General features: G+C 34.0%; 1 protein-coding gene across 9 annotated transcripts in view; it reads left to right on the top strand.

The window, feature by feature from the left end:
• DGKB (diacylglycerol kinase beta) overlaps positions 1 to 24,821 on the top strand; it is a 675,344-nt gene that overhangs the window by 495,785 nt on the left and 154,738 nt on the right. For all 9 annotated transcript variants that reach the window (XM_070264567.1, XM_023639309.2, XM_070264566.1 and 6 more), the window contains 2 exons: positions 9,757 to 9,847; positions 20,517 to 20,712. In XM_070264567.1, coding sequence (XP_070120668.1) covers positions 9,757 to 9,847; positions 20,517 to 20,712 — 287 coding nt within the window. The remainder of the gene's footprint in view (positions 1 to 9,756; positions 9,848 to 20,516; positions 20,713 to 24,821) is intronic.

Raw genomic sequence — 24,821 nt, 5'->3', positions numbered from 1 at the left:
TATCTGGGTTCAGATTGTAGTACTACCGTTGGGGACAAGGACATCACTTTGTATTCGCTTAATTGAAAAATATAGATGACTTTTTATTTAAATTCTGGAAACCCATGCAACACGTTTCTAAGTATTTTAATATAGCAAAAAATGGTGGTTTTTTGATATGTGGAGGGTAATGCAAGTTGAAAATAGTTTTATTTTATAAAACTATTTCCAACTGGAATTCATCTCCATTTATTATCTGCTTATATGGGTATAATTTCAAACAGGAGAAAATAGCATATGGGCTAGGTATATTTTTAAAATAAAACAATAGATAATACTAGAGAGAGAAAGAGGGAAATGTTTCTTCTACATCTGTCTTAGAAGTATCCAACATGTACTTGAATGTATCAGCACAATGATTAATCCCCAAATGATAATGCCTACATCTGTCAATTAGTTTATATACAAGCCAGCCTGAATATTTTATATAAATTACAGCATCTTGACTGGAAACAAAGACAGATCATGATGTTTCAGGGAGTCATCTGGGTCCCTCAAGATATAAATCAGTGACAAAAAATGCAATCTAAATAATAATGGATTCAATGATTTATGTGTTAGACTATATAATTCTTCAATTTGATTAAAAATATCAATATTTTCAATGTAACTCATGTAGTCTGATTCCTATCCTTATCATTTTTTACAAGATAATTAATGTGTTTGTAAAACCACTCCTCTGTAGCATTGGACAAAGGAGAATTCCCCATTTTTTAGTTCTTGTGTGAGAGAAGTTTTAAGGTGAACAACATTTTCAAAATGCAAAGTTGTGCTTCTTGTTACAGAATTGGAAAAGGACTTCTGATGTGTGAAGAAAGACAAAAGGTAAAACAGTTAACTAACTTGCAGAGAGTAGAAGCAAGTTTTATTAAAAGTATTCTTTTAAGTTGCAAAGCTGTGGTAGTCTTCACAGAATATAGGTAAGAGAAATAATGTGTGAAGGAGCTGGAGAAGTGTAATATTTTTCTCTATTTTTGCAAGTTTTGCAAGATATAACATCCAAAAATTGGTTAGGAGAAACAGATTAAAATGTAGAAAGGTACAATACCTTCTAATGATACATAATTATTGATTTCAAATTATTCTATGTCACTGAGGATAGTAATAGAAAAGTATTAATTGGCATTTCAGTGATGAAAGTAAATGCATTTTTTAAAAATATTTGTACTATCTGTTTTCGAATGTTGAATTCTTTATGTTGTATTTTGAAAATGCATTATCTTTTGATTTCAGATGCCATTCATATTTTAATATGCAAATCGAATGTCATTAAACAGGGTCATTTAGTTTAATAATGACTCCTTCTCATAGTTGGTAGATATACAAATTTACCAGTCAAATTATATTCTAGTTGTAAAGAGTTGTCCAGGAGTCAGGACAAAAAACTGAAGCCGTCTTTACTGGAAGTCTGCTGAAACGATTACATTGAATTAACTCTCCTGAAGCTAATAGGTGCTCCTTAAACAGCTGTTGAACTATATTAACACTAAAGAACCTTTATATTCTTATACCTGGTGCTTAAATAATTGATTGGCTTAATCCATTCAGTAAAAGCTACCAAACAGGACAGAGGAAGGGAGAGACTGAGAGAGACAGAGACACAGAGAAAGGAAGAGAGAAAGAACCAAGAAAGTCAATTGGTGAATGGTAGAGAGGGGATGTAGCAAGCAATTCTTTCACTATCTAGCTCAACATATTCAATTTGTGTTATCCAACTAGTCGTCCCCGCTACCTATGAAGGCTGTTTGGTCTTCCAGCAGCCCCCCAGCAGACAATATCTTGAGTGTGCAATCATAGTCCAGTCTTATCCTCATTTTGGTAAATGCAAAAACATAATTGTGTCATGGCACCCAGAAGTGATCAGGCTCTTATTCACTTGCTCAAGTTTACCAAGTAAAAAATTTATATACCTCGTAAAACAGAGAGGAGATGGTGGTAATTCCTTTCCAGATATTAGAACACACAATTCTATAAATCAAGACATCATATTTATGATATCAAAATCCATGGACAGCGAGATTAACTCCCAGACTGCTTGGTAATTATGGCATGGTGTCTTTTGGGAAGCCTTCTGTTAGCACTGTGGTAAGAGTTTGCTTGTAACTTTGTTGACTCCACGTACAACGCAACTTTGGAGATGTTGTGATTGTCACCAATTTAGAGTTAAGGAAACTGAGGTTTGGAGAGGTTGAATAATTTGCCCAGCAAGTGAAGCTGGGATGCAAACCCAGGAGGTTGGTGCTAGATCTCACATCCTTAACCATTATGCATACTGCCTCTCGTACTTGCCAATATTTTCCTTGCATATTGCTTCATTCAACTTTTCTAATTCTAAATTGAATTTGTAATTTCTGTTTTTTTTACATTTTCATTTTTATTACATTTTTTCTCTTTTGATCCCCTTCACCTGTTTTTTCTTCTCCTATTTTTGTTTTTAAACATACTGAAGATAATTTTTGTGCTGTGGCACTTTCTATTTGTGAATACAATAATCCACTTTAATAAACTGGAGCTTTCTTTTATATTTAAGCATACAAAACTTAATTACATTTTCACTATCAATTTTGGCTAGACTTTACATGTTCCTATCTATAATAGTGAGAAATACTATACCTTAAATATTTCTGCAGGTAATCTCAGACATCATGTTATATTTTATTATTTCAAATATCACCAGGTGACTCTATTTCTAAGTGACTGAATAGGGGATAGGGGAAGATGAAAAGTAAGAGCTTCATAGCTGCTTACTAGTCTATACAGACTTCATTGACTATAATAAAGTCATCAGACGTAAATCGAGGACACTTCAAAAAGGGATGTTTTATGAGTTTTTTCCCCCAAGATTATTTCAAACATATAAACGTGGAAATCATTCCTAGAAATTTCAGGGAGATAGTGAGTCAGATGAGGAAAGCATATTCAGGGGTATTTGCATATCTAGTCACAAGATAAACAGAGAATTATGCTGAATAGAAATTGTTCACCTTAACTCCTTTATTTCAGTTACCACCAAATTTCACATCTAGAAAAACAGTGTTATGTGCCAAATATATCACCTCATTTAGATTTTCCCAATGTCTCATTAATAATAATATAAGTGAAAATTTTCTTATAAACTCCAATGAGCTTTGTTGTCAGTGTGCTCTTGGCTGCAAGTAATAGAATACACAAAATAAATAACAGTATATGTATAAATTTCACAAGTATAAATCCAGAGACAGACTGTTTCAGAGTTGGCTGTTTCGGCAGTTCACTTCTGTCAGGGATGTGGGTCAGCGTCTCTGGGTTTCCCTGGCCTTTCCCTTCGTGGTGGCAAAATGGCTGCTCCGTATCCAATTATAGTATTTTTCCTTGACAATATGCAAAACAGGAAAGGAAGGCCAGAGCCTTAGCTTTGTAAGTGTCTCTTTGTCAGAGTGCAGAATCTTGCCTAGAAGCCCTCAGGTTCCCTCAGTCAGCTCTAGCTTTCATCGTCATCTTTGGTTGCCTTATTTTACGATGGGGACGAAAAACATTTTTAAAACAGAAGTATGAACAAAGGAGTCATCTAATGATGACCCATCTGACATATGACATTTTCCTTATGACTTAGAAAAAAGTTTCAGGTGATGCTACATTTATTATTGTATTTAGTAAGAGACAGCATGGGGGGAAAAAGCTAGAATTTTTTGAGTTAGATTTTGTTACTTCCCATGTGATGGTAGGAGAGTGACTTCAACGCCTCGCTGAGTTCACCTGTGACAGTGCCCTGCTCAATGGTGATAATAATTATTGCCATCAGGAATTTCATGTACTCTTCATAAGATTTTTCTTAGAAAAATGTTTTTGATTGTGAAAATTTTATAATTATGAGATATTTATTTTAATAGTAAATATCCAATTATTATTGAAAGATATTCAGTTCTAAACATGCTTGGACATTGTTTAAATATGTTATATGTTTATACATTTCACATAATTAATTTATCACTGCTCTTTGGGGTCTTACTATCTGTGTATACTTTAGAATGGACTCTGCAATGTAGCATCGCTACAGACGTACGTATCCAGTCTAACTCTCAGAATTATTTTTAATGTGCAATAGAAAGCAGAGAAAAAGATCATTTAGGAAAAAAATAATCGATTAATATTATGATAGAAAGTTCTTATACACAAAAACACTCATATAATCACATTTCTTTTTAAAAGAGAATTGTGAAATAATAACAAAATATGCTAAAATGTCTGGTCTTGGGGTGCATCTTTTCCATACACTTACATATAAGAAACTTTCTTTGCTCTTGTAAAAGTAATTCAGGTTAAAAATTGTACTTTTAGAATATCCATCTTTTTATACAAACTAAGATGGAGTGTTACATGATTCTGTTTGAAGTTTCTATAGCCTGTTTCGTTGTCTCCTTTGGACTTAACAAGCGTATCTTATGAATGAGCTTAGATACAAGCATTTTTATACGTCATTTGAAAAAATTATATCTCTACCTGTTGTTTGGAGACATGAAAAATGTTTACTCTCTTTGGTGTGAATATCAAATGTCCTCACTGTATTCATTACAGCCGTGTTTCTTCCTTATGAAATAGTATTCTCAATGTTGTCTTACTATGAGAGAACTATAAATTGCTGTTTAAAAAAAGCTCAGGTTTGAGGGTTTAAATAAAATGTAATCTTTTTTATAAAATATAATGAAATAGCACACAGAGTTACTTCTGCTGCTAGTGTGTTCATGTAGATAGTAATTACCATAAAATTGTAGTTTTAAGTTTATACAAGCGAATATATAACTCTATATACTTGTGTTTGATACTATGATTTTTATAAATTGTAGTGAACATTTCCATTTATTTCAAATTTTGAACCTTTTTCATAATCATTTATTGATGAATTTATGGTTGCCAATCAAAAGAAAACAATTAAATTGCTGACTTCATTCAAGTTGGATATTGACTTAGTTTTTAACAAATGCCCATTACTGTAGTCCATACAGGTGGCATCTTTTACAGGCATTAGTTTACAGGAGACTTCAAGAGGTGACAAGCAATGCACACTACAAGTGTCCCCACCTTTCCCCCTATGCTAAGCTATGGTCGTGGCCTGACAAAGCCTAGCTGCCCTGCGAACATTGCGGCAGCTACTCTGTCAAGTGCTTCTCCTTCCTTGAGCTGCTCTTTTCAGATGCTGCTCAGCCACTGGTTAAATCTGGTCCCACTGGAGCTCTTCCATTTGAATTGCAGTGTATTTTTAAAAGCAATACCTCCCTACATTTAGGGATAAATGAGTAACACTATAACCAATGTTTAGTGCAATGTCTCTCTGCAATCAAAAGCAATAAATCCGAATTGCTTCTATGACATAAATGTACCACTTTAAACAATAACCCTATTGCTGTTAAGTCAACAGGGTCACATCTCTCATCACCAACATTGTTAGCCAAGTACAAAATTCCTGCTATGTTTCTAAGGTATCCCATCGAATTGTAAGACTATTTTGTTAAAACAAAGTTATTGAATTGTTAGAAATACTGTTCTCTATGAGAAAATGATTTTAAAACCAGATTTGAAATAACTGTTGAAATACTTTCATAACAGGGCAAAAGTGGAAGAAAGCTAATGTAAAGGATGAGATCTTTGAAACATCTTTAATGAATAAAAAAATACATTAGATTTAAATCCATTTTAACTAAGTTACTTAGGACATTTTGGTTTTGGTTTCATTTGAAAAGCAAAGATCAAACGAGATTTATTTTCTCATCTGATGAGCATGTTATCCATAGAGTGTAGATGGAACCACTTGAAGATGCTTGAAAAGGGATTCTAGTGTCTGTTAGCAGACTTCAGCTTTATTCATGTTAAATCGTCTTCCCATATCTCCTATCTCACCACTAAATACATAAAATAACAGCAACACACCTGTGAGAGAAAAAGTTGACCTTTAATTTGAGTAATTTCATTGAATAAAAACTTTCTGTGTGTTTATGACTTCTGAGCTTTCTACAGCAAGATAAATAAGGCAATTTGACCCCTCTCTTCATGCTGCATCTCTGTTAGAAATGAGCTTCGTGTCTAATTAGGGTCTTTAGTATGCTTTTTGGGAAATGCACCAGTAATTCATGTTCTGTTTGTTTGTTTTATTTTATGTTTGCCACATAACATTACGTAGTGGACAAAGACAAAATGAAAAAACGTGTAAACCAGGAAGAAAAATTCCACGGAAAGTGTATTGCTAGAAATTAAGTTACCTATTTGAAAGTTCAGTTCTTGGAGAACTAAATATGAACTAAATTTCATAATAACATAAATGGTGTTTTGCTTGAGCCACATTTCTCTGAGGAGACATAAAAGAAGCAGCGTTCCCGTTAGGGACAAAAAACCTTGGTAAATGGGAGCTAATGTTTTCAATTTGACCTGAACATCTGGTAGCCAGGCACTTTAAATATTAAACTGAAACCTGTAGCTTACAATTAAATTCATTGAAGTGGGGTTTAATATTTTAATGACTTAAAATTATAATAGTAGGAACAACCTTTTTGTTTTGGCAGGACATTTGTCATCATACCTGCAATCGCAAAAGCTGTCTAAGAATCCAATAAATTTGACTTCGGCCTGAACATTTCCCAGTGGGTTACATGTCCAGTTACCTTATTCTTAAAATCCAAAGCTGTATGTTTTCTCTGACAAATCTGAGTTTGAATTATTTGGATCATTTTCTAATGTGAGCCATAAAAATAGATAGCATACATGCTTAAATGTGTTTTTTTGCATTTCTACAACCTAAAGACCAGTTTGGCTGAAAAAAATAAAATTTAACAGCTTTTAATTTGTCCTGTGGAATCTGATTCTATGTGCTTTTTATTACCTCCATATATTTATCTAAGTGAAACATAAAATGGTTGTAATAATGGAGAATTTAAAGCAGCTTTTGCACATGAGCAGTAATGCTAACTAATATGGTGAATAAAGGCTGAATGTAAATTCTCAGAATTTCTCTTTCTTGGGATGTGTTTGCTAAAGTGAGTATATCTTGGTTAGCGGATACAGGCTCCTCATCGTCTTAACTAAACTATGAAGAACTTTGATAGATAGACGGAAAAAATAGAGAGTAATCATTTATATGCAATCAGAAGCTTCGTATATTTATTTAATTTTCCAACTGCAATACAACACACATTAGATTACAGAACTTGTCAAAATATAAACCCACAGTCCTTCTTTTGCTATAGTAATGCTCTGGTATTTCCACATATGCCTCCAGAGATAACCTAGGTATGGCAAAAGTCACTATAATCTAATATCACCCATTCCTATTGATTCTACCTCATTTATGTCTCATAAATTGAGCCTCTCTTTTCCACTTCCCTTGCCACTTGGTCTAAGCCTTCAGTTACATTTCATTTGTAATATTCCAATAGCTATATTTCTGTCCACAATACCAGTGTTTCAATATTCCTGCTAGACTTATTTGCCCATATAACAAAGCTGGCCATGTCACTTCACTGCTATCAACTTCTATCAGCATCCTCTTAATTTAGAATATGAAGTCCAAACTCCTTAATGCGGCATACATGTTCTGAAACAGCCCCTTGTCAGCCTGCAGTCAGCATTCTCTGAAGGTAAACTGCACTCTTCAAAACACCTGGAACTTGTCTCATCTTCTTCCTGTTTGTCTTCCTCTACTTATCTATTAAAATGTCACCTCTTCTAAAGCTTTTTGAACTCCTTGAGGTAAAAGGAGTTCATTCATTGAAGTGTTTTCTGACAATACTTTGCTCATATTTCATTTAGAGAATTAACTTTTTAACTATTTTATATGCCCATAATCTTACAACATTCTTAGCTCCTTGAAGACAAAGATAAGTGTGTTCATATTTGTATCTTTAGAAGTTCACACAGTAGCATATCAAAGTGAATGTTCTCACTAACATTTGTTGAATGAATGAATGGAGGAATAAATGAATCCAGGAAAGTCTGGATAAAAGGCCAATATAAAAATGTTAGAAAATTTACTGAATGTAGAAAGACAATTCAAGTCATAAAACATCTACTAATTATTATTCTAAGATTGTCTTGAGACTCCCACATACAGACTAATAGTTCCCTCCCAATTTACTGAATGATATTTTTTCATCAGAATGATGAAACAATAGGCAAATATTTTTAATTTTACATAATTTCAGCCACTGTGTAAATTTTTAAAAGCACATCTATTCTATAAAGTAGGTGTTTGCACTAATTTAATATAAACTTGCATGTAGGCTCAGGGCCACAGATCTTGGTGTTAAACTTTGCTTCTGTTTTTCCAACTGGCTATCATCTATTTTTATCTACTCAGATATATGAAATAAGGCCCAAACCCAAATAAAATATTCTCTAGAAAGAATAAGGATTTATAGTGCTAGAATCCTATGAAACCTATATTAGTCTTCATATTACTTACCTGAATATGGTAATTGATATAAGAAGGGCTAGTGAAAATTTTGTAAGCAAATAAAGCCTTATACGAAGCTAATTATTGTTGAATATGTCTAGATAGATGAGATTACTTTTGTAACTTGTGATTTCATATCAGAGAACTCTATTCAACACAGCATAATAATAAGTACTGTATTAGTTTTCATGTCATTTTCCATAACTAATAATAGAGTCGAGTTAAGGAGTAAGGTCCTTGCCAAAAGTGTTTTTAATTGTTGAAATGTTTTACATTCTATGTGAAAAGAGCATATCAATATTTCTAAGTCAAAAAGAATAATTTGGTTGAGGGATGTATTTGAAAACCATAACAAAAATTTGTTTCTGTTTTGCCTTTCTGTGTGAAAATGTATCTTATTTTACCTGGATTTTCTTCTAATTGAAGGCATGATACCTTATTAGAATATGTATAATTAAAAATTGCATTTTTTTCATGAGAATGGCTGTAAATCCGATACTGGGTGATATAAAAATCTAGTCAACCTTTGCAAAATTATATTAAATGATCATAAATTTAATTACCTGGCACAAAGAAACAAATATATGGTCATTGGGTCATGGGGAAAATCATTTTGAACATCTTACTTCTAGATTAAATACTGAGGTGTTTTAAACTATATTTTCTTTGTGTTCTTTCATATTCATAAAATATTATTATCACTTCTTTAATTCTTCTATGTTGTATCATAATTTATCACTATTGTTCATTAAAAAAGGACAATATCTTAAAAAATTTAATGGTTATCCCAAAGTTTCTAAATTTTTTATCTTTATGGATAACCATTATTTTTTAAATATACTATCCAATCATGCCAATTTCTACTGCATACATAGCTGTCCAGAAAAATTTAGCATATTTAGCTTAGTCTCTTTTTTCTCATGAAAAGCCTAGATTTAATTTTTTTCTTTATGATTACAGAGAGGCTGGTCTAAAGTCAAGTTGTCTAAGAACAAGCTAAGAATTATAAGCACTAAAATCATATTTTAAAATCTGAGCAACCAATATAGAGAAAAGTTAAACAATATACTTGAATTTGTCAGATGAACACTTTCCTGTAATCCCCACAGGGGCAATCACACGATTTGACACCAATATTTAAACTTTGAAAATTATGCGATCATCTATTACATAATGGATGGTACACGTCCTCAAACCTTTCCTATCACTTATAGTACAAGAGAGAGCTACCCAATTAAAAAAGAAATCCCTTCTGTTATTGATAATTGCCTAAGCTGCTTCTTCCTTTCCTTTTTCAGAATGAAGAACAAATTTTGGTATTTTGAGTTTGGCACATCTGAAACTTTCTCAGCCACCTGCAAGAAGCTACATGAATCTGTAGAAATAGAAGTAAGAAAAATGAATTCTCTTTTATAATACTATGAAATGACTTGAGTTTGATTATTAATATGTTTGTGGTAACCCATAGAAGGAGTTATACTTTGAGCAACCCGTATAGCTTAACCATGATTCTAAAATTTCATTTCTCCCACTTATTAGGAATCCAGCACTATCTGAAATACTAGAATAAGGTTAAGTTTGGGTATGAGTTGTTTTAATATAGTATAAAAGAATGAGAGGTGGAACACAACTTTAGAAATCAATGGAGAACTTACTGGCATAGTGTGGATAGAAAAATGTAAGATAAAAGAAAGTACTTGAAGAGAAAGAAAAAAGTTGCAAGATACATTAAAAAAACCATTATTTTCAGATCTCAATATCTTATAACCTTTAAAACACAGTTCACTAAAATTGTACTTACTTTCGTGAATAAAGGTTAAAAAGTATACTTTTCCATTTCATTCCCATTCATTAACTAGCTTTTCTCAGTTCCCAAGGTTGCCATTTCCCCATTACATTTATAGGAAGTGGAAAAGCTAAGAAAGAGCAAAGATAGCAAGAAAAGATACACTTTAAAAAGATTTGGAGCAAATAGGTCTACCAAAAAGAAAAAAAATAGACATTGTAGGACTAAAAAGTTCGGAGATGGGTTATAATAGAAAATGACTTGGTTTTATTGAGAGGTTTTAGGGGTTAAAGTAAAAAGAAGAGTTATATTTTATTAAGTGGTAAAGACAAACCAAAAGAACAGAATTATAAAGCAAGAACACCTAATGACTAGCTGATATAAATTGAGAAATATTGGCTTCAACACTTTTCGTTTTAAAAATAAATGCATAACTCATCAACTGAGACCTGAATTATTAATGGCATATATTCAAGTAAAAAGTTTGGTAAATGGAAGTAGTTGTGAACCACATAGGATCATGATGGCCTGGCTAGGTTCTTCGTTATCCAAGCTTTCTAATTTACTGTTAATGATAACAACAGAAAAGTGGTACTATTTCAGAATGCAACATTTTCAGACTTTTTTCTCGTCATGATTGGTGGGTAAATTGAAGCATTAGAAGTAGAATTGACGGTCATGGAATGAAGAAAGCCCTTCATGGCTGAATCAGATCATAACCCTGAACAGGAATATAATCACCAAAGGTGAAGGATTGGGCTCCACTTGAACTTTCTGTGATTACTATTTATGAATATATATGCACATATGTTTTATGTATATGCGTATAGTGTTATATATGTACATAGTTATATATGTGTATATATATTTATAAAGAAACATCAGGGACCAGCCCAGCAGTGCAGTGGTTAAGTGTGCATGTTCTGCTTTGGTGGCCCAAGGTTCGCCAGTTTGGATCCTGGGTGTGGACATGGCACCACTTGACAAGCCATGCTGTGGTAGGCATCCCACATATAAAGGAGAGGAAGATGGGTATGGAAGTTAGCTCAGGGCCAGTCTTCCTCAGTGAAAAGAGGAGGATTGGCAGCAGATGTTAGCTCAGGGGTAATCTCCCTCAAAAAGAAAGTCAAAAATCTTTCTTTACCCTCAATAATCAATATTTAAAACTGGATTTTGAACATTTCTTACCCTTAGAAACCTATCTTCAAAGAAAATCTGTAGCAGAAGGCAAAAATGTAAAAATTAAAAATATGAGATCTGGAGGCCAGACCAGTGGCACAGCGTTTAAGTGTGCACATTCCGCTTCGGTGGCCCGGGGTTTGCCGGTTTGGATCCCAGGTGCAGACATGGCACGGCTTGGCAAGCCATGCTGTGGTAGGCGTCCCACATATAAAGGAGAGGAAGATGAGCATGGATGTTAGCTCAGGGCCAGTCTTCCTCAGCAAAAAAAAAGAAGAGGATAGACAGCAGATGTTAGCTCAGGGCTAATCTTCCTCAAAAAAAAAAAAGTTCTGGTTGAATGTAGTGTGGATACTCTGAAGCCTCTTGCTCTTCTCCTTACCTTATCCTACCACTGAACACAGAGTGAAAAAAAATTGATCTAACAGAGATATTCCATGTTCATGAATAGGAAAATTCAATATTGTCAAGACGTCAGTTTTTCCCAACTTGATCTATAGATTCAATACAATCCCAATCAAAATCTCAGCAAATTATCTTGTAAATATCAACAAACTAATTCTTAAGTTATATGTAGAGTCAAAAGACCCAGCATAGCCAACACAATATTTAAGGAGAAGAGCAAAGTTGGAAGACTAACACTAACTGAATTCAAGACTTACTATAAAGCTACACTACTCAAAACAGTGTGATATTGGTGAGAGAATAAACAAATAAATCCATGGAACAGAACAGAGACCCCAGAAATAGACCCTCATGAATAGAATCAATTGATCTTTGACAAAGGGGGAAAGGCATTACAATGGGGCAAGGAAGATCTTTTTAACAAATGGTATTGGAACAAGTGAACATCCACCGACCAAAAAACGAATCTAGACACAGACCTTCCCCCTTAACAAAAGTGAACTCAAAATGGGTCACAGACTTAAATTAAAAACACGAAACTATAAAACTCTGGAAGATGACATAGAAGAAAATGTAGATGACCTTGGATATGGTGATGCCTTTTTAGATACAACACCAAAGTCACAATGCCTGAAAGAAATAATCTATAAGCTGGACTTTACTACAAGTAAAAACTTCTACTCTGTGAAAGACAATGTCAAGTGAATGAGGAAACAAGATAGACTGAGAGAGAATATCTGCAAAAGACACATCTGATGAAGAACTGTTATGGAAAATGTACAAAGAGCTCTTAAAACTCAACAATAAGAAAATAAACAACCCCACTGAAAAACGAGCCAAAGACTCACCAAAAAGATTTATAGATGGCAATAAGCATATGAAATGATGCTCCATATCCAATGTCATCAGGGAAATGAAGATTAAACAACAATGAGATCCCACTACACCCCTGTTAGAATACTGAAAACACCAAATGCTGCTGAGCATGTGAAGCAACAGGAACTCTCATTCATCGCTGGCGGGAATGCAGAACGGTACAGCCGCTTTGGAAGACAGTTTGGTGGTTTCTTACAAACTAAACATACTCTTACCATGTGATCCAGCAATCATACTCCTTGGTATTTACCCAAAAGATTTGAAAACCTCTGTCAACTCAAAAACCTGCACATAAATGTTTATAACAGCTTAATTAATAATTGCCAAAACTTGGAAGAAAACAAGAGGTCCTCCAATAGCTGAATGGATAAATACACTGTGGTACATCCAGACAGTGGAGTAATTATTCAGTGCTAAAAGGAAATGAGCTATCAAGCCATGAAAAGACAGGGAGGCGCATTTTCCTAAGTGAAAGAAGCTAATTGGAAAAGGCTGCATACCATACGATGCTGATACATGACATTCTGGAAAAGGTATAACTATGGAGACAGTAAAAGATCAGTGGTTGCCAGGGTTGTAAGAGGAGGGACGGATGAGTAGGCAAAGCACAAAAGATTGTTAGAGCAGTGAAAATACTCTGTATGATACAGTGATGGTGGATAAATATTATTATACATTTGTCAAACTCATAGAATGTACACCAAGAGTGAACCCTAACGTAAACTATGAACTTTGGGTGATTAGGAAGTGTCAATGTAGGTTCATCTGTTGTAACAAATGTACCACTCTGGTGGGGAGATTTTGATAATGGGGGATGCTATGCATGTGGGGGGACAGAAGGTAATGAGAAATCTCTGTACTTTCCCCTCAATTTTGTCATGAACCTTAAACTGCTCTAAAAAAAATAGTCTTAATTTAAAAAAAAAACACACTAATCTCTAGTATAATATGTGTCACAAGCAAAAAATCTTCATGGAAAAGGTTGTATCATATAGCAAAAGACATTTGAATGAAAGCAAATGTGTAAAACATTGATTTGAAAGTTATAAATGATAAATTTGAGTGATTTTGTTTCACAGAGCTTTACATCTTCTAGAAAAACTAGTTAGAATGTTCCCCCAAGAAATCTGGGCAACTAGAACTAAGTTATTCTTCTTAGGGTTGTGTTTCTACATGCCCTCCAAGTCTGGCTTCCCAGATCTGCATTTACTGGCTTATTCAGGAAACCACTTCAATAGCATTTATAAATCAGAACCAGCGCTGTGCACTCCATATTCTATTGTTGCATATCTAGAAATATTGCTATAATTTTACATATCTGTCTCAATTTTGAAACTTGGTGTGTATGTGTGTATATGTGTTTGTGTGTATGGATGGTAATGCAAAATCAGCTTCTCTACTCACATTTTAATGAATCCAGTCTATCATATTAGCAGAATGCGCCTTTCCACCCTCAAGGTTACTTTATAATTAAATATAACAAAAACAGCAATTTGGAAATTTGATTCTGTTTGCTGTTGCTTCCTATTTGGCCTAAAATTATTCCAAATGTGGTTTGAGAATATATAACAGAGAATGAAACCACTTCAGTACAAGAGTACCTCAAGTAATGGATGTATGTTTTATCTGCAGCTTCTTCAAAACAAATCATTTGCTGTGTGACTCTTTATTTTACATTTCTCTTTCATATAGGAAGCTTTTCCCAAAAGGATGAATATTTGGAATGATATGAATATCATAGATAATAGTCGATAGTGATAATAGCTAAGATTTGCCTATTATTAACTATACATTGGGCTTGGCGCTAAGCAATGTACATACATTATCAAGATTTAAGTCTTTGTCAAAATCCTGTGAATAAGAGAGATCCTATCCTTTCTCCACTACAGACATGAGCAGATGAGCATTTTTTTTAATAATTTAAGAAAAACAAAAATTATACTGCTGCCAAAATGTTTAAATCTAAGGAAACAAATCAATTGGAAAATATATATAAATACTGTGTCAAGAACTGATTTTATTTTGTAGATTGTTACCTAAGCACTTTGTCTTCCAAGTCTTTCTTTCATATTATTATACTTTCTTTCTTTCTTTTTTTTTTTTTTTTTTTTGCTTGTTGATTCATCACCTTGTTTGGCTTTGTACTTTTTTCTTTTTTTTTGCTAAGATCTTTTCCTTCATTAAGAGAGGTATAAGGGGCCAGCCCGGTGGCACAGTGGGTAAGTTTGCAGGTTCCACTTTGGTGGCCTAGGGTTCACCAGTTCGGATCCTGTGTGTGGACCAATGCACTGCTTGTCAAGCCATGCTGTGGTAGGCATCCTACTTATAAAGTAGAGGAAGATGGGCATGAATGTTAGCTCAGGGCCAGTCTTCTTCAGCAAAAAGAGGAGGATTGGCAGCAGATGTTAGCTCAGGGCTAATCTTTCTCAAAACAAACCAAAAAAAAAAGAGAGAGAGAGGTATCAGTTTCATTCAAACATAAGGATGCATATTTGTAACCAAATGAAAACCACTTGGGACCAAATGAAGCCATAATGAAACCCAAATGTCAATCAACGAGTTATTTTATGTTTTATGGCCAAATTGCCTTTACAACCAATTAGTTGTGCAGCGAAAATGTTTGTGGCAAAACTACTTGCGGCAAAGATGCGTATGGTGAAAATACCTAAAACCATTATCCATATATAACATATATATAATATGCATATACATGACAAGAGAAAGAGAGATTAACAAAGTTGAAGTTTTTAATTTTAAGAATTTCAATTATCTTTGTTACAAAAGACAAAGTAATAAAAAATAAAATGAAAAGCTTTAAAATTACAGGATACTATATTACAAGCAAAATTTGGGGCATAGATATGTCCCTAAGAATCTCAGGTCAACATCTGGGATTGAAGTTCACGGATTTTTATTTTGCTCCAGGTACCAGACAAAGTCCGTGAGAGAATAAAATAGCCCATTTTCCAAAGCATTTCAGTCTTTTGCTAGTCAGTGAGACTGGGAAGAGTGGTAAGTTTCAAGGCCACCAATTTCTATCACAAAATACTGAGAGCTGTCTTACTGATTAAGTAGTTCTATAAAACCTAAATGATCTCAATAATTAACAAACAGCAAGAAGAGTGTCGAGGACACAACTAAATTAGCAGGACCAGAAAAGACTGCTATTGCCCAGTAACCTGGAAAGCACAGGGCTCCTAAAGGCAATAGAACAGACTTTCCCAGCTTAGCTTGTGCCCCACCTGTATCAAAATCACCCTGTACAGGCATTTTAGAGGGCCATAGCCTAGTTTTAGTCCTACCAAAACACTATTTTAGGATGGGAGAAATGAAACTTGTGAATAGATTTTTCTTTCAGACCACTTTACTGAGACACGGTTGACATACCAAAAACTGTACATATTTATTGTGTCTACTTGATGAGTTTGGAGATAAGTATATACTTGTGAAACCAGCACCACAATCAATGCCATTAACATATCCATCACCTCCAAAAGTTTCTTCCTGCTGTCCTTGTGTGTGTGTGTGTGTGTGAGAGAGAGAGAGAGATAGAGAGAGATAAGAACAAATAAAGATACCCTCTCTTCTAAAGCTTCCCAGGTGGTTTCGTTTGTTTGTTTGCAATGAAGTTCCAGAAGCAAAGATGAAGGGAGGCGGTAAAAATGTGGACCTCATCAAAGATGATCATAGGAAACAAAAGGTGGACTCATTAAGTCCAAAACAAAAAATAACTCTTTATTCCAGGAAAGAACAAGAAAGGTGGTGGGCGTGAGGTATAGCGTTATCATTTCATTAGGAAAAATATGTCATAATTTTTCTTAGTGAGGAGAGTGAAGCTGAAATGAGATAGGTAAAAGGAGAGTGAATGACTGAAAGGTGAAAATTCTCTTTCGAGTTTACCAGAAGTTATTTTTAATAAGGTAACATTTGGTAAGAATTCTATTATTCCAAGATTAGTTTCTAGCTTTCACTGTATCTGCTAGAAAGGAAAAATATGTAAAATTAAACTGGTTTTCTGTGAATACTTATGGCTCATGCTTGATATCTTGAACCAGCAATGTTATTGTTATGATCAACGTGTTCAACAACTGCGTGTGTGGGCCCATGGTTCCAGTCTCGAATTTCGCTGTTTTCTGGGTTTGCCCCCGTCTTCCTCTCGCTTACCTGCTACCTTTCATTCCATTCTGAAAGATGTCTTGTGATTATCCACAATCAGCACTTCCATCACCCTCACTGGACTGCCAGCTAATACTAAAACCACCAAAAAGGCATGTTCTGAGCACCTATATCACACTGTGTTTTATCGATAAAACTTACCAATGCTTCTCAAAAAACATGGAGTTTGATCACTGGCAAAATGTAGAGTACCACAGCCTTCAAATATCAGAAGAGATATTATTAAGCCATTTATGTATAGGTGTCTATTTTAATTTGTAGGTTTGCTACAGTAGTTTTCTGTAAAAAACATAAATAATTTTGTCTCATGCATTACATATGAATTTGCAGAAACACTTCGGAAAGTAGGCTTAGATAAGTCATTTACTCCACGTTACTTTATAAAATGAACAAAGCAACGTATTTATGTTTCATTGAGTAAAATTATGAATAATTTTTATCTGCCCTGGGCATAGAATTAGACTCAGCATGGAAAAAATATTTACAGTTTATCATGAACTGTTACTTAGATTTATTATCCACACGTACAGCTCTCCAAAGTTCTTCATGTTTTGAATTTTCCTCTCAAATGACATGTTAACTGAATCTGAAATACTAGATTCACATATAAAAGCTTGTCCTTAACACCTCTGTATAATATGGCACAGGGTCTATCTGTAAACTAGAATTAAAACACTTTGGCAGAAAATTGTAAACCTTCTTTTCTTTTAGGCAAATTTGTCTCTGGAATGAAATCTTCCATTTTAAAACTGAAAAGGGTGGACAACAGCATCAGAGCATTGCGCTCCGCAAATAGCTCCCACAGTACTATATGTTAACGACCTTTTCTCTACATAATAAAAATATTCAGGATTTATTGACTGGCCGAGGCTGTTAGCTTTTAAGCTTTTATATTCTTTTCCTCTGTAGCTACCTTTTTAAAAATCATAAATCTTCAAAACGGATGAAAATATTATCTGACACAGTATTATAACTTGTTTCTATTTCATAGCCTTCACCTCAGCTTTTATTTCCATGCACTCAGCTGGTGTGCTCCAATCCCTGGGCTCCATCAGAACCAGCGCTGAAATTTTCCAGACTAATGAACATAATGTTAAAGCAAACAGAGGAAGGTAGCTTGGGGTCAAGAACTAGTGGAAACAACTCATTAATAAATAGCAATTTATGTAAGTACGTTGTCCTGTTCTCATAGGATCCACAATGTTCTTCGTCAGTCCTTCTTTGGGATTTCTTGAGGATTTTTTTCACTTTTCAGAGAGCTACTTATTCTGTTTCCTTAAAACCACACGTGACAAGACTCCGAAGAGTGAAAACGTGAATAATAGTATACACTGATGTTTTTCAGTTGTCACGTGGAACTCCCCTAGTTCAATTAAAAAAAAAAGGCCTCTTTGCAACATGCTCTCCTTTTCTGCAGATGAACAAAGAAATACTCCTTCACTAATTCTGAAAGTAACTTGTCACAGTGGGGTTCTAAGGCCTAGTCAAATAATTGTCTTAGTGTACTACCCGCTGTGTTCAATATTGAGTGAAAATGGAAGCCGGGCCCCAACTCCAGCTTATTTCACAATTCTTCTGTTATTTAAATGATTTTAGTCAGTTTGGGGGAATCCAGACCTTTATAAATTAACAGCAGGGAAATACCAAAGGTGTCAGATTGCATATTTATCATCTTTTTCGTGTAATACTTAAATATGTATTAAGAAGTGACTGACATAAATTAGGCAGATTTCAGAAGCCACAGGCCGTGGCTTGTAGAGGACCCCCTTCTGCTTGACATTTCATCCTTGTCAAAGATCAAATTATTTTAATTTAGGCTGCAAATTATAAGGAATGAAGACTTCTTTGTGGGAATTCCCTGTGGTAATCTGACTTTTGTTGTTACTGCTGCTTGTCAGTGTGCAAAAGATATAATATGCATGCAAATAAGGTTAAAAAATATGTACTATCTAATTATCCAGCCAGTACATTCCACTTGAAGACAGTGGGAGGCCTGACACACAGTATGTGTTTGATTCATTGAGGCCTGCAGGGTATTTACACAAGATTACTTTTAATTATGAAATTAATATCTGTTTATCTAGAATATATGGCAGTAAGTGAGTATACACATGAGCAGAATTCTTTAGTAAAAAGAAATCATCTTAATTTAATACGTGAAAAGGAGGAAAAAATCACTTGTTTCTGGGGGGAAAAAAGGCAGCATCCAGAGCTTGGTTTCACCCTCATTGAAACAAATTGAATGAAAACTTGGCACTTTCTCTAGAATTTGTTTCTAGCCTTGCCAAGTAGGCTCAAGATGAGTTGCTTTATTTCACTGTTTTTATATTGTAGTGAACAAGATGCAGTATTAGATTCAGTATGATGAGGCAAATGTGGGAAGAGAGAGCTTTGGTTTTTGTTTTTATCATTTTGGGGGCGCATTATCTCTTTTAGTTTCAAAAATCATGATTGCCATGAGAAAGACAGAATGACGAATAGTATCTGCGTTTTTTCTGTAACAAGACACAGCAAATAAAGCAACCCCAGTGCAGATGTACTTCGATTTATGAAATGCGTATCCCTAACAAAGCTTTCTGTAAAACAAAGTGTTACAGGTTCACATCTCTTCTCATATTGACTTATATTTGAAAACGAGAGAACAATATCTGGGATAGATTTATAATAACTACCATTTTAGAAAGCTCAAAGCAAATGAATAAATAATAATTCCAAAAATATAGCATAGCCTTGTCACTCTACACACGTCAGTCAGTGGAAATGAATTGAAAATTCAAAAACTTAAAAAGTGACCTCTCTGAATACGGGACAGCATTGCCTGTTAGCAAGTTCCATGTTTTTCATAATCAAAAGTGTGTTTTGTCACCAGACAAACAAAAATATCTGGCTGACTAATCATTCATGTTGTTCAGTCTATTGTTACAGCAGCTATAAAGTAACGTGGGTTGGAGGTTGCGTGATTTACTGCAGTCTTGGCATTTCCCTCATTCCACCTGCGTGGTCCTCCAGATTCATTTAGACAACTGTGCTTCTCATTACCTTTGACGCTCTGCTTGGAACTTAACCTAGTCCGAGAAACCACCCTTGGTCATTCCAATGTAATTCAGATCTCTTTGAGTTGCTATTATGTACTTTTGTTTTTTTGAAAATGTCTTAAACTATTTCTTTCTCTGCCCAAAAAAGTGAGACTGTGAATTATGAATTGTTTCTTTACTTTCCCCCAATAGTGCTTTGCAGTGTGTCCTAAATAGAGGCAATCATTAAAATTTCTGCCTGAAATTTGACCAAACGTCCCAGAATCATCCTCTTTGTAACGCATTGGAAGTTTGCAGCTGGTTATATACACAGACACCAAAGAGTGTCCCTCCCTAAGGTTTTCTGTAAACAAAGACACACCAGTGATTTAATCTGATCATTTTTAAGGACTATTAATGGTAACTGGTTAGTGTTAGTGGCTGCTTTATCTTTTATATTGACATTTAGGGTAACCATTTAAGTGTTCTTGAAAAGTTTATTTAGAAATGGCAATATTATGGATTTAAAAGCTCTTATTAAAAGATAAGGGAATGCTAAAGAAATTAAGGAAAGAAAGATGAAACATCTTAGTGTTTCTGTTCTTTTCTCTTTACTGATCAGTGTGACGGGGTGCAGATAGACTTAATAAACATCTCTCTGGAAGGAATTGCTATTTTGAATATACCGAGCATGCATGGAGGATCCAATCTCTGGGGAGAGTCTAAGAAAAGGCGAAGCCATCGCCGAATAGAGAAAAAAGGGTCTGACAAAAGGACCACGCTCACAGATGCCAAAGAGTTGAAGTTTGCAAGTCAAGGTAAGCTTTCTAACGCTTACTTGTTAAATTGCTTCATAATCTGCTTTCAAACTACATTAAAGTGAAAGAATTTTCCATTACACTTTAGTTTATGTATTTATGCAGTTGTATTTTTCATATTATCAGATATACATGTGCAATTAAGTTATATTATAATAAATTCTAAAATCATGTATGAACTGGCTATATTTTTTATAATTTTTTTTCTTCTTTATTCCCTTCTTTGAATAGAACTTTCCCCACAGAAAATAAAATACATGTGGGTATTTAGTGGCTATTAATATAGGATATATTGTACATTACGTTCTGGGCTATGATTGTCTTGCTCAGGATGTTTGAGCTGCTGTAACAAGGGCCTAGTTAAGTTTTTTCTAACGTTGTATTGCAAGATTCTTTATTCTTGGCTTTCTTCAGTCAGGATGTGACATTGAAGCTATCTTACACTAAGCTATTGTTCTAAGTACCATATATAATAGCATGTTTAAATATCCCACAATAAATTTTGGTTACCTACTGCTATTTTTCCAGAAATGTAATAACAACAAGTAGGAGACCTGGAAAACAGAGGGCAAAGGACTAACAAAATAGGATAGAATAGCTATGGATCAGAATTTTCAACTCCATTATAATATAATCCACACTAATTCTTATTGACAGATTTTATAAACAAAGCCATCAAATTGGTAGTATTTTAAAAATTAATCCTGTTCCAATAATTTATGTATATTATCCATAATATTTCTTTTGTGTTCCAGAACCTACCTAATACCATTGTTGGCATTCAGAGAGCCAAGAAAACATATGGCTCAGCTCAGTGTAGCAAAGATAAAACATGAAGAGATTACAGCCTTATGGGCCTAATAAAAATAAATAAATATATTTTTAAATAAATAATTATGAGGGTGGTGGTAGGCTTGATGGTGGTGGGAAATAGCTTTATGTTTTGGTGGTATGTGGTGACTTCTATTATATGGAATTTGGTGGCCATGAGGATGACAAAGATTGATAGAGAAAGTGTTAGGTATCCTCATGAAAGAAGTACTTATTATAACCTGCCAGTGACAAAAGGTTTTGATGCCCCTTAAATATATAGGCAATCCTAAAGAGAGAACTCCTGAACAGTAATGTAATTTAGTACCAGCAAGATGACGCCAGATAAATTAAAATGCTTTCTGCTCAGAATGAATATAACTGTTTGAAAACATGGAGGAAAATGGTTTTTTGAAGGAGAAATACTTAGAAAAAAGGAGTAGATTTGTGATATATTAATTTAAAAATGAGAGGAGTTAGGTATAATTACTAATTTCCAGGAATTATTGACATTAATATTACATTTATGTTTAATGTAAGATTACTAGATTTCTAAGATTAATAAAAAAATTCTAGGTATTAAAATTAGTTCCAAGACCATACTAAGATCAAATTTAAAAATCTTCTTCTCTCCCTAGGGAAGCAATGAGCACATAGATATTACATAGCAATGTAGCCTATATAATTAAAAAAAGTTTTACATACATTACATATATATATATATATATATATATGTATATATATATATATGTATATATATATATATATAGTAGTTTCCAGGTTTATTTTTCTGTTTGGTCACTACATACCAATACTTGGCATGTCCTTTGCATGTAGACATTCCAGATATGTATCTAGATTGATTCTCAATGCTCAGCTGCCAACTATGTTTGCCCACTGAGCTACTGAAGTTTATAAGACTCATGGCTGTGCCCTACCAGGACAAGTGTCTGTACACCCCTCATGGAGCTACTGCAGACATGCCATTTGCTGGCCTCATGCATCTCTCTTTGTATGGTTTTTGCAGGAATCCACCTTTGGAATAAAACATAGACAAATCAGCCAGAAGTATTGTCACAGACTCTCAGTGCCCATAACCGTAGGAAAGGGTCTCTCTTCCAGTTCTGTCTTCTTGTTTTCTACTGTGGAACTCTTAGGACCAAGTTTCCATAAACTTGGGAAAGAAAATCTATAGGTTTTGTGACTTAGGAATACGATTTTTTTTCAATACAGACATGGAGAAAAACAGTAAGAATCAGAGTTTTTGAGGGCCGCTGCATGAGCAATAGCGGAAACATGTTCATAACTGATTCAGCTCAATTTGTTCTTCCCTCTCTTAACTGACTATGCTTGTAGTTTGGGTTTAAATTTAGTCCAAGATAAGTATAATTTCACTGCTAAAGATGACTTTATCTATAGCTGAATATAAAAAAATAGACTTATGTATTCATCACTTTCCTTTTTATTAATTTTATCAAGAAAACTTTTTTCATTTTGATGTATTTTGTAACAGAAAAGCCAAAAATACCTCAAAATACTTCTAAGTTTTGATTTCACATTTATTCTGTCAATTCTTAAATGTCATACCTAATAGTAAGAAGTGAAATTTACTACTTAAAATACCTGCATTTCCTGAATGGTAAATATTTCTAATGTTTGATTTTGTTTTTAATTTCTTGAGACAAAAACAACAGTAGTACTAAATGTGAGGGTCAGTCAGTATTTTTAATCTAAATATATTTTGAAATTTACATAAAATGATTACTAGTATTGACTTTAAAATGAAATATGGGAAATATAATTCTAGTGCAACACGTTTCTTTAACCCAGATTCAAATTAATATCTTTACTCCTAGAAAATATATAAATAAAGAAATGAAAAATTTAATAATGTAACTTTCTTCTTTTTCAGGAAGCGCTTTCTTTAAATATTAACTAACAACTTTTCTGATAAGCCTTTGTAAAAAGTCTGCAGTTGAACCTAAGTTTTTACTATATTGGAATGGATGTTGTTTTCATAACTTCAGGAAGCTTTTGGTGGTAGGGGGAGTGTGGGGGAAGCATACATAACTAGATTCTTGTAACGAAATATTTTATTTAGTAGAAAGATTTAAATTAAAACAAAGTTTGCAAGTTGTTTTTAATTTAAAAATATATCACAGACCAAAGGTACAAGATCAGGTTGGGGACATTAAATCCTCATTTATATTATGCTGTGTGTGATCTGGGACTCCTTCACAATTAATTTGCTTACAATCTTTGAGAACACTTACAGAATAAGATTAGACTATCTTCAATTATTAAATTCACTAGTGAGAAATTTTATGGTTGATGTAACTCAAGTTGACCAAAATTATAAGTACTTCTTTTAATTATATTATTGTTCCAGCAAAATATTTTAAAACAGTTGGATGCAATTCTGAAACGCAGTCACACTCAGACTCATCTAATTCAGTAGATATTTTCTTTTGGGTTTGTCTTTTGCTTTTTTGGTAAGCTTTTTCAAGAAAAATACAAGTGAGTGTATTATGTATAGACGGTATGGTCTTCAAGCAAAACTATAAAGTAGGTCTTCAGTGCTCTGAGCCTTAATATTCAGTCTTTCCCATTTCTTATAGTTGTTGAGTTCATCTTTCTACTTCCCTCTCTTTCTGAATTAAATCCAAGCCTCAGGAAGATGTCTAATAAATTCATTCACATTAATGTATAAATGACTAATTGCAGGTGAAAGTAGAGGTATTTGCATTTTAAAAGAAATAAAGGCCTTCAGCTAAACCATTATTTTTCAAACTCTGTTCCGTTGAGTTATAGCTGCAATTCTTCAGAGGTTCTGTAAAAACTTGGTTCAAATGCATTATTGCCGTTAATTAGAACAATTAAAAAAAAACCTATAGTAAAAACACACTAACGGGGCTGGCCCAGTGGTACAGTAGTTAAGTTAGCGCACTCCGCTTCAGTGGCCCAGGGTTTGCAGGTTTGGATCTCCAGCATGGACCTAGCACCATTCATCAAGCCACACCATGGCGGTGTCCCACGTGAAATAGAGAAAGATTGCCACAGACATTAGCTCAGGGTCAATCTTCCTCACATAAAAGAGAAAAAAACCACACTAATGTGTATATTCTCTACAATCATTTTGTCATATTAATAATTCTCAGGTCATTAAATTGTGTTGCTGGATGAAAACAACTTCCTCTCCCCCTCCTGCTCCTCCTCTTCCTCTTCTTCCTTCTTGATCAATTGACGGATATACCAATAGATGTGTGGAAAGATAGATATGCATATTCACACACACATAC

The sequence above is a fragment of the Equus caballus genome, chromosome 4 (assembly GCF_041296265.1).
Source record: "Equus caballus isolate H_3958 breed thoroughbred chromosome 4, TB-T2T, whole genome shotgun sequence".
Classification (NCBI taxonomy): domain Eukaryota; kingdom Metazoa; phylum Chordata; class Mammalia; order Perissodactyla; family Equidae; genus Equus; species Equus caballus.
Note: the sequence above shows the minus strand (reverse complement) of the source record. Positions and strands in the feature narration are given on the sequence as shown.